Genomic DNA, 11249 nt, shown 5'->3' on the forward strand with positions numbered 1-11249 from the left:
CTCCTCCTCCTCCTCCTCCTCCTCCTCCTCCTTCTTCCCACTGGACAGCGCCAAATCCATCCAGTTCACCTGTGAGTGGCTTCCAATGCCGTCTCTTTCCTTATGTGGAGTTTTCGGGAGCCTGCGGTTCTCTCCAGTCCTTCCCGCGCCCTCAGACAGGGCAGCTGGTGCCAGATGCCCATGTAGCAACTATCGCAAACAGCCTGTCTACTGGCACAGGCTTTTGTGAGGAGCAAAGGATGCCGCTGTCAGAGGTGGCACGCTCCGTTGCAGGAAGTCCTGTCTTATCAGGGGCGTGCGTTTCTGCCCCAGATGTCTGGGGCTCATGCCTCTCAGGGGCAGCCACAGAGGCCACCCTTTGCTTGGATCAAGGGGGGGGGGCAACAGTAATTCTGGGCCCCTGTCCTGGACTTTTGCCCGGGGCCCCAGGATCACTACAACCGCCCCCCGTGCAGCAGGGCACACCTTAGTAGTCAAGTGGGGTTCACCCCGAAACTTGCCGTCTGCTCCCCGCTCAAGTCATGGAAATGTGTGTGGGTGAGGGGCCTCACGGACCAAACCAGCCCCCCCCCCCGCATTCAAAAAGGCCTTTTAGCTGGGAAGGTATCGGCACATCCCCCTGAAGAAAATGGCTGCTTTGGAAGGTGGATTCTATGGCATTCTACCCTCCTGAGCTCCCTCCCTGCCCCCAACCCCTGCTCTCCCCAGGATCCGCCCCCCAAGTCTCTAGGAATTACGGAACCTACAGTTGGCAACCCTAACTGAGAGTGATGGTCTCCTTTGCCCTGACACCGTTCTGTATCTTTCAGAGACCCTTTCGAAGGCCCCCCCCCATGGCTTTACCTGGTCTTCCATGGCCTCCCTTAAGGCGGACTCGACCTGACTGTCAAAGAGATTGTACAACCAGCTGTGGAAAGAAAGGAAACAGGTTATGAGGACAGGTTAAAGCGCTCAGGGCTCTTCAGCTTGGAGAAACGACGGCTGAGGGGTGACCTGATCGAGGTTTGTAAGATGATGCATGGGATAGAGCAGTTGAAGAAAGAAGTACTTTTCTCCCTTTCTCACCATACAAGAACTCCTTGTGGGCACTCAATGAAATTGCTGAGCAGTCAGGTTAGAACGGATAAAAGGAAGTCCTTCTTCACCCAAAGAGTGATGAACATGTGGAATTCCCTGCCACAGGAGGTGGTGGCAGCTACAAGCATGGACGGCTTCAAAAGGGAATGAGATAAGCATATGGAGCAGAGGTCCATCAGTGGCTATTAGCCACAAGGTATAGATAGGGGGGGCAAGTGATGCTCTGTCTTCTTGGTGCTTGGGGGGGGGGGGGCAACAGTGGGAGGGCTTCTGGAGTTCTGGCCCCGCTGGTGAATCTCCTGATGGCATCTGGTATTTCTGGCTGCTGTGTGACAGAGGGTTGGAGTGGATGGGCCATTGGCCAGATCCCACATTGGTTTCTCTTATGTGCTTATGTTCTAAGAATACGTATTGGGGGGGGGAGAGACAGATCACAGCTCAGCAGTCCAAAGAAGGTGCACCCCTCCCTTGAGACACTGCCCACGAAGATCAGCTTGATTGGTTTAAAACATTTATCCGCTGCTTCTCTTCTGTAAGGAGCTCACGGCATATAACCACATTCGCAAAATACATAACACAGGAGTGCATAAAAATACATAAAACCAACATTTAAAGTCCGCTTTAATCAGACACAGTCCTAAATAAGACCACCTTCAGCTGCCTCCTGAAGATGGACAGTTGAGGGGCCAGGCACACCTCCCTGGGGAGGTTGTTCCGTAAGTGAGGAGCGGCCACCAAAAAGGCCCTGTGTACCCACCAGTTCAAGTTCACCTTTACTGGCATAACTTGTCGATGAAGATTATACCATTTAAGAGCAGATTAAAAACACTTATAAAAATATTGTGTATCTAGATTGTACAATTTAGGAGCAGGTTAAAACGCACCTATGAAAATACTCTGGGATCCTTTGGCACAGCTTTAAAGCAGAGTGGAGAAACGTGGCCACTTTCTCAGTGATGTCAGAATAGAAGTCATTTAAAAGCCGGTGTACCTTAAGTGCACCAGGGCAATCTATCATCCTACTTAAAGTAGAATGTAAATATATATACCTTAGATCCACATACAGGTGACAATGCAGAAGGACATAAGCAATTGTCTCAACACATTTTTTTTGCAGGGGCAGTATCTGGCTGAGTGATATACTATAAAAGCGTATTCTGAAAATGAGAGCATTGCGTTCTTGCTATCAGACACCGACGAATTCGTATCCCGATAGAGTCTCCCTCTTTGCCCTTGTGGCCAAAAGGATTAGAGCCAGGGCGGCACCGTAGGGGCAACTCTTAGAGAGCCAGTTTGGTGTCGTGGTTAAGTGCGCAGACTCTAATCTAGGAGAACCAGGTTTGATTCCCCACTCCTCCACTTGCACCTGCTGGATGACCTTGGGCAAGCTGTAGTTCTGGCAAGAGCTGTCCTTGAAAAAAAGCAGTTTCTGTCAAGAGCTCTCTCAGCCCCACCTACCTCACAGGGTGTCTGTTGTGGGGAGGGGAAGGGAAAGGAGTTTGTTTGTAAGTCACTCTGAGACACCTTTGGGTAGTGAAGGGCGGGGTATAAATCCCATCTCCTCCTCTTAGCCAGTTTGGTGTCGTGGTTAAGTGCATGGACTCTAATCTGGGAGAACCGGGTTTGATTCCCCACTCCTCCTCCACTTGCACCTGCTGGATGACCTTGGGCAAGCCGTAGTTCTGGCAAGAGCTGTCCTTGAAAAAGAGCAATTTCTGTCACTCAGCCCCACCGACCTCACAGGGTGTCTGTTGTGGGGAGAGGAAGGGAAAGGAGTTTGTAAGCCGCTCTGAGACACCTTTGGGTAGTGAAGGGCAGGGGTATCAATCCAATCTCTTCTCTTCTTCACTTAATAATTTGAGTTGCCCTTTTCTGCACTTTTCCCAATGCTATAATATCTTTTTTGCATAGCGATCCTTGTCTTCCTCGGTAGTCTCCCATCTGAGTACTTGTCAGAGTCGACCCTGCTTAGCTTCCATGATCTGATGAGACGGGCTACCCTGGGCCACCCAGGTCAGGGCCAGGTGGACACACGTACCTCCATGTGCCGTCAATGTGCACTTGGACATTGGAGATGTGGGTGCTGCATGCAGAGCTGTCGGCAGTGAGCCTCCCGGCAGAATCGTTGCCCAGCTTCAAGCCCACGGAGATGGAGAGACCCTTGATCTTCACGTCAAATGAGCCATGGTCGCTCCTGTTCGGAAACACCAAGGGGGGAATCAAGGATGTTCCCCGGCAGAAGAGCAGAGCTAGCTTAGCTTGGGAAACAAACAAACAACAGAGGGACACAGATCACCCACCAGGGAGTCACGTGCATCTGTTAAATCCTAGGGTTGCCAACCTCCAGGTGGTGGCTACGGACCTCCTGGGACTACCGCTGATCTCCAGCCGACCAAGATCGGTTCCCCTTGAGAAAATGGCTGCTTCGGAGCATGGTCACAATGGCATTATCCTGTACCCCCCCAAATCTCCAGGAATTTCTTAACCCTAACCTTTAAGATGGTGGAGGTCTATGAGGTACAGAGAACCACTACCAGCATCTAAAGTTATAAAGTATTTATTCAAAAGAAAATATTCACAAGCATACTTATAGCACAGCACCAGATGGAGCAAGGGATTCAAAAGAAATGCGTAAAATGCCAGTCCTCTGTCCCTCTCTTTATACATGCTCTGTCAGATGTTCCTAGTTTATGAAGTTACAGAACTCTACAGAGTCGCCTTTACCTTGAAGATTCAGCTCTGCAAGCCAGCACATGGTTAAAATGGCTGCCTCCTCCAGACCTCAGTTAAGAGTTCTGTCTGCTCCAATGGACCCAGCACCAAAGAGAGCTTCCTTCTTGTTCCCTAATTTTATCACTGCTCTTTCCCCTACCCACTGACCGGGTCAGGCCAGGTCAGAGAAGCGTTCCCTCCAATCTCCAGTTTCTTTCTTCCTGAAGCTCCTGTTCTTAGTACTTAGTTCCTCCCAATCTCTTTACTTAGTTCCTCCCAATCTCGGTTCCCTGCTTGAGGAAGGGGGGGACTTGACCGATCCATTATGTCTCCTGCTAGATCTATTAACATTTGTATGAAGGACAGCTGGAAAGCAACTGGACTGCCTTTCCCCCTTCCGGCCTGCTCTCTGGAGAAAAAACTTCTAAAACTCAGAGTGGAGCTTTTCCTCATCTCAAACCTCCAAAGAAAAAAAAGAATTTCTTCTTCACACCGAGCATGAGGGCTTCCTCAGCGCTCCACGCATTTTGCATTCTGGTAGAGTGCAAATCCAGTTAACAGGAGCAAAGCAATACTAGGCATTCTTGTAAAGTCCATTCTAGTAAAGTGCATTTTGGCATCTGATATGGCCCATCTGAGAAGATCTTATAGTCTGTTTTACGGCTCAGCTGCTCCAATTTTCAGAACATTGTATTTGTAAATGACAGAGCCATCTGTTTAAAACAGTTTTAATTATTTATTTCTCATATCGTTTGAATTGTTATTCAGATGGCTGTTGCGGTCCACCCTGAGCCCACTTGCGGGGAAGGTGGAATATAGAGCTGAAGAAATATTTTAAAAATTCTGGTAAAGTGCATTTTGCATTTTGCATTCTGGTGAAGTGCAAATCCCATTAACAGAAGCAAAGTAATACCAGACAGTGCACAACTACACTAAAATACATGATAGTCCCGAGGCATGTTAAAGACTGACAAAGCATCAGCTTTCGTGGACAAGAGCCCACTGTGGAGCTATGCCTCCCTGTGGAGCTATGCCCCCCTGCGTGGTGCACTGCAGTAACTTCCCATGTGGAAAAGACCACCCAGTGACAGTGAAATCTGCAGCCGTGTGCGGATGTGGCCTGACAGCACAAAACAGTGAGATGGCCACCTACGATCAACTATTACTATGAGCCACTTTGAATCTATTTTCCACTTTTGAACTATGGTGCTGGAGAAGAGTCTTGAGAGTCCCTTGGACTGCCAGGAGATCAAATCAGTCAGTCCTAAAAGAAATCAACCCTGACTGTTCCCTGGAAGGCCAGATAATGAAACTGAAGCTCAAAGACTTTGGCCACCCAATGAGAAGGGAGCCCTCACTGGAGAAGACCCTCATGCTGGGAAAGACTGAAGGTCAAAGAAGACGGGGAAGGCAAAGGATGAGATGGTTGGACAGTGTCATAGATGCAACGAACATGAAGCTGAGCAAACTTCAGAGGACGTGATCTTGTCCATGGGGTCGCGAAGAGTTGGACTCAACTGTGCGACTGAACAACAACAACAAAACTTTGAATCACAAAGAAATGTGGGATATAAATGCTTTAATATATAAATAAACCTGGTGGCTGTGAGCCATGACAAGAAGAAGAAGATGACATTGGATTTATACCCCGCCCTTCACTACCCAACGGTGTCTCAGAGCGGCTCACAATCTCCTTTCCCTCCCCCTCCCCACAACAGACACCCTTTGAGGTGGGTGGGGCTGAGAGACCTCTTAACAGAAACCAATTTCAAGAACAGCTGTGACAGAACTACGGCTTGCCCAAGGTCATCCAGCAGGTGCAAGTGGAGGAGGAGTGGGGAATCAAACCCGGTTCTCCCAGATTAGCATCCACACACTTAACCACGACACCAAACTGGCTCTCCTTCCCTCTGCTCCTCTGGATGTTGAGAATGAAGCGGAAGGGATGCCAATGGCCACCCCACAGCTCGACACTATGCTTAGACGGTGAGAGTCTGACCCAGGAGGGCCAATCTCATGTTGGTGTGCAAGGGCGGCTTCTGCCAGCGATCCCCTAGGCTCAGTGACTGTGAACATTAGAAAGGACGGGAAGTGACAACGGACTTACGCCATCCAGTTCTTCCACTGCCACTCCCCCGAGACCTCGGCGAAGGCATTGGTGACGGAGACTTTGAGGCCCACGCTTGGGACGGGTGCGATTGTGGAACTCAGCAGCTGGAACGACTCGATTTTCAAACTTCAAAAAAAGAGAAGGTGGTTGGTGTGGAGAGGCAGCTCAGAAGTTGGGGTCCAGGCGGGAGTGTCCTGACCCATGTTGGGACCGCCTCCCCCACACCCTGTGCCTCGCAAGCCTCCGGCTTCTTTCGGAGGGACTGCCCAACAGGGGCCATACAAGCTGACCAGAGGCCACCTCTCGCTGAAGCAGGGGCCCCCGGACCTTTTCAAACATTTGTGGGAACGCAACAGTGGATGCAAACACAAAATGGTCACCAGAAGAGGTGGAGCCACACAAGGTAAAGGTTTCCCTTTGCTCAAAAGCCAGTCGAATCCGACTCTAGGGATGCGGTGCTCATCTGTGTTTCCAAGCTGAAGAGCCAGCGCTGTCCGATGACATTTCCGTCGCCATGTGGCCGGCATGACTAGATGCCGAGGCGCACGGAATGCTTTCACCTTCCCACTGAGGCGGTACCTATTTATCTACTTGCAGTTTCTTGCTTTCGAACTGCTAGGTTGGCAGGAGCTGGGGCCAGAGACGGGAGCTCGCTCCGCCATGCAGCACTCAGGTCTCGAACTGCCGAACTACCGACCTTCCAGACTGCAGTTCAGCATCTTAACCACTGAACAACATCTACACAAAAAGAAACTCATATGGAAGCCATCAGAACAGCCTGTGCCAGCTGCATAAGGCTAGATCTACGGGCTGACCGCTGGGACGCTATACTGAAGGTAAGCCACCATCTTTTAAAATCTTTTAAAATGTCTTTATTTATCAGCAACATCAGTATTAGCACCTTTTAATGTTAGAATGTTTTATATGGTTTTAGCATTATTTAAACTGTCTATTGCAGGGGTGTCAAACTCATTCGTTATGAGGGCCGGATCTGACATAAATGAGACTTTGTTGGGCCAGGCCGGGCGTGTCATAAGATGTAATGCCAGGTAGTGGAGATATACACTTTATAAGGGACACAAACAAAAAAGGTTTTTTAAAAAAACTTAAAATGAAAACTTGCTTAAAACATGAGCGCTCTTGCAATATTTTGTTTATTTAACAGTGTCCGATAACGGACACCTCTTGCTCTGAATTATTGCATAAAAATGTCTGTGCTGTTGCATTCTTGAGTCTGCTGTTCAGGTGTGTATCTGTAAGCTGCAAACCTACAATGACGCAGCGGTAGCAGAACTGGAAGAAGCAGCAGAAGACGGCCAGGTCCACTGCGGGCCTGAGAGAAGCCCTCCGGGCCTCATGTTGGACACCCCTGGTCTATTGTGTGTTTTATTCTTTCTGTAAGCTGCCCTGAGCCGTCTCTGGCTGGCAGGGCGAGGTACAACTCTGATAATAAATAAATAAATCAAACTTTGGCACGAGTACTTTATTTATTTAAAACATTTGTCTGCTATACCCTTTGCTTGCAAATGTTGGTATGAACGTGCTTGGTAAACAACATAACTGACTATACAATGTTACACGGAGTAATCATATCACGGTTGTTATTTTGGTTGTTCTGACTTGCCTGAGGAGGACTGGGAGGCAGGCTGTCAGTTTGGGGACTGAATCGATCAAACGAAGGGATCCCCTTTGCTTTCAGCCCGTGGGCCTCCCACCCGACCTGTGCTCCGCATGAATTCCGGTCGCAGTGGCCTCACCTGTGGAACCGGTACTCTATGTTGCCCAAAACGAGGGCCTCAAAGGACCCAGAGAAATTGGGCAGCTTGACCCTGGCCAGCTCCCTCTGCAAGACTGCAACGCCCTCCTGGCGAGCTGAATTGAAAGCAAAGAGAAAAACCACGGACATCAGAGGCCGTCGTCCTCCCAGGAGGAAGTGACGGTTACTGAGCCTCTGGCAAGAACAGGTCCAAAGGAACAGCCCTGTTTTTAGACCAGGGGTCCCCCACATTTTGGAGCCTGCAGGCACCCGTGGAATTCTGTCCTGGTGTGGTGGGCGCAGCCACAAAACAGCTGCCACAACACGGCTGCGGCAGAACCACCCACAAAACGCCAGCCGCAGCTTCCCTTGAGTCACATAGTGAAGATGTTTGCGTTGTGCTGCCAAAGCGACATCTTTAATGATCTACACAACCAATCAAACCTCCAGTGACCACTCAGAAGACACACTTGGCCCACCCGCTTTCTAAAAACACCAGGAAAAGTGTTGGCAGGGGCCATCGCGCTTACTCCACCTCAGTTTCAGCAGCTCAGATTTAGCAAAGTGCTTTTAACCCCCAAACTCTCGTTGCGGATCGCCAAAGAACCCGCCTGCCATGCAATTCCCTGGCTGCCGGTTGGGCAGTAGAGTGGGAACAGAATACCTACCATAATCCAAGCCTTTGCCTGTGATCCTGCCCACAATGCCGGGGTTGGTGCCCTCAACCAGCATGAGAGAAAGGGAGACCAGCAGGGCTGTCCATAGCGTGTTCCCTTGGGCCATCCTGGCAGCTTCCAGGGAGGTAGAGAGTGGGGCCCAGCTGCTTTCAGCCTGTCGAAAAGGGAAGCAGTGGGAGGAAGCAGGAAGCCCTGGTCCTATTTCTGCCACGGGGGTTCCCCTCCTCGGTTGCAAAACATGGCCCTGACATGTCAGCTGGGCCCACCTCGAGGCCGCTGCTTGCAACAAACACAACATTCTCAGGGTTTCGATTTCAAGAAGAGAACTGCGGGAGGGGTCCAGCCTGTCAAGCAAAGCTATGTCTGGGGCTTTAGTGTTTATTGTTTTAATGTTGCTGGTTTGGGTGCCAGTTTGGTGTCGTGGTTAAGTGCGCGGACTCTAAACTGGGAGAACCAGATTTGACTCCCCACTGCTCCACTCGCAGCTGGCTGGATGACCTTGGGCAAGCCGTAGTTCTGATAAGAGCTGTCCTTGAAAAAGAGCCATTTCTCTCAGAGCTCTCTCAGCCCAGCCTGCCTCACAGGGTGTCTGTTGTGGGGAGGGGGAGGGAAAGGAGATTGTAAACCGCTCTGAGACACCTTTGGGTAGTGAAGGGCGGGGTATGAATCTAATCTCTTCTTCTTTATATCTGTTGTAGGCTGTTTTCTTCTGTTTCCATTGTACGCCACTTGAGTATATTTGAAGAAATACTTGAAACAATAATACAGAAGTAAATGACGTCTATACCATAAATTTGGGACTCCTTCCAAAGAAAGCCAGTTTAGTCACTTAACCTGAAGCATGGTAGAATTTTTCTGGATCAGGGACTTTGTGGTACCTGTGTCATCTTTCTTTCTTTCTTTCTTTCTTTCTTTCTTTCTTTCTTTCTTTCTTTCTTTCTTTCTTTCTTTCTTTCTCTCTCTCTCTCTCTCTCTCTCTCTCTCTCTCTCTCTCTCTCTCCTTTCAGTTTCTTTCTTTCTTTCTTTCTTTCTTTCTTTCTTTCTTTCTTTCTTTCTTTCTTTCTTTCCTTCTTTCTTTCTCTCTCTCCCCCTCCTTTCAGTTTCTCTCTTTCTCTATCACTCTCTTTCTCTCCTTTCAGTTTTTTTTCTTTCTCTCTTTCTCTCCCTCTCTCCTTTCAATTTCTCTCTCTCTCCTTTCAATCTCTCTCTCTTTCTCTCTCTCCTTTCAGTTTCTCTCTCTCTCTCCTTTCAGTTTCTTTCTTTCTTTCGGAAAAGAGCAGCAAGAAAGAGGGGAGGAGAGGCGGGGCGGAGGGGCTGCCTGGTCTCTTGCTGCCTTGGGTGGACCCCACAGAGCAAATCCCCCCCCCCGGCTGGTCTGCAGGGAATGAGATGCTCAAAAGCTGGACCTTATTGCAGACATTGCACAACATAGCCTCTTTTTTCACACACACAGTCACACACACACACAAGCATGCTCCCGTACTGCAGGTGTGGTTCGAAGCGGGGGTGGTGGTGTATATTTTGCCGTCATTAATGATATGCAGAATGAAGGTTGTAGGCTAGCAAGTGAGAAGAGAAGGAGCCCGGGGTCGCCCAGGAGGGTCGCTGGCCTCCAGGGGCGGCCTGAATACCGTTGCCGACTCAGAGTGGGAAAATTCCAGGAAATTTGGGGGACGGGCTGTAGCATGGGAAGGGGAGTGAGTGAGGAGCTGAGGACCCTCAAGAAAGCATAATGACAGAGTCCACCTTGCAAAGCAGCCATTGTCTCCATAAGAACATAAGAGGATTCAGTGTTGCCTCAGGCCAAAGGCCCATCCTGTCCAACACTCTGTGTCACACAGTGGCCAAAAAGAGCAGGGGCCATCAGGAGGTCTAGCAGTGGGGCCTAGACTCCAGGAGCCCTCCCACTCTTGCCCCCCCAAGCACCAAGAATACAGAGCATCACTTTCCCCAGCCTGAGAGTTCCTGTCTATGCCTTGTAGCTAATAGCCACTGATGGACCTCTGCTCCAGATGTTTATCCAATTCCCTCTTATAAGAACATAAGAGACGCCAATGTTGGATCAGGCCGATGGCCCATCTAGCCCAACACTCAGCAATTTCATGGAGTGCCCACAAGGAGTTCTTGTATTGTGAGAAAGGGAGAAAAGGACCTCTTTCTCTTCCTTATCTACCCCACGGATAATTTTGTGAAACCTCTATCAGGCCACCCTCAATCCTCGTCCCGTCAAGCTACAGAGCCCTAACCTCTTTAGCCCTTCTTCGTAGGGAAGACGTTCCATCTCCTTAATTGGTTTACTGGCCCTTTTCTCCGTTTTCCCCAAAGCTGTCCTGTCTTTTTTGAGGTGCGGTGACCAGAACTGTACACAGTATTCCCGAAGAGGCTGCGCCCTCGATTTCACAGGGTCCTGTTTCTGCTTTAAAATCGCAGCACATGCTAAGTACGGTACCAGACCTCTCAACAGTGTAATCGGTCAAGGGCAAGGGAGAAGGGAAACGGAGTGGCAGCTGTGTGGCAAAGATAGTGAAGGGGAAGACGGCTGGGATGTCCTGAGGGCCCCTGGTCTTTTTGGCCACTGTGTGACACAGAAGAGTGCTGGACTGGATGGGCCACTGGCCTGATCCAGCCCTGGCTTCTCTTATGTTCTTATAAGAGGGAACTGGAGAAACATATGGAGCAGAGGTCCATCTGTGGCTCTTAGCCATCAGGTATAGATAAACATTCTCAGTCTGGGGCAGGTGATGCTCTGTCTTCTTGGTGCTTGGGGGGGGGGGGAAACAGGGGGATGATCCAGCACTGGCTTCTCTTATGACATTGGTGGCCTGGATCTTAATATCAGTACTGATGATCAGAATTAGTTGTTGCTCGGTATATTATGGTTTTACTGTTTTAATTGTCATTTTAATTATTGTTTTAA

The 11249-nt window shown here is 49.6% G+C and overlaps 1 protein-coding gene across 1 annotated transcript in view; it reads right to left on the reverse strand.

Annotated features, from left to right (window-relative positions):
* LOC107124128 (bactericidal permeability-increasing protein-like) overlaps positions 1-8438 on the reverse strand; it is a 22663-nt gene extending 14225 nt beyond the window's left edge. Inside the window, exons 1-5 of the mRNA XM_015427522.1 lie at positions 8324-8438; positions 7657-7771; positions 5897-6025; positions 3116-3271; positions 844-907 (exon numbers count right to left, since the gene is read on the reverse strand). Of these exons, the coding sequence (XP_015283008.1) occupies positions 844-907; positions 3116-3271; positions 5897-6025; positions 7657-7771; positions 8324-8438 (579 nt within the window). The remainder of the gene's footprint in view (positions 1-843; positions 908-3115; positions 3272-5896; positions 6026-7656; positions 7772-8323) is intronic.
* Between the last annotated feature and the right edge of the window lie 2811 nt (positions 8439-11249).

This window comes from Gekko japonicus, unplaced genomic scaffold (assembly GCF_001447785.1).
Source record: "Gekko japonicus isolate JY-2015 unplaced genomic scaffold, Gekko_japonicus_V1.1 scaffold4607, whole genome shotgun sequence".
Classification (NCBI taxonomy): domain Eukaryota; kingdom Metazoa; phylum Chordata; class Lepidosauria; order Squamata; family Gekkonidae; genus Gekko; species Gekko japonicus.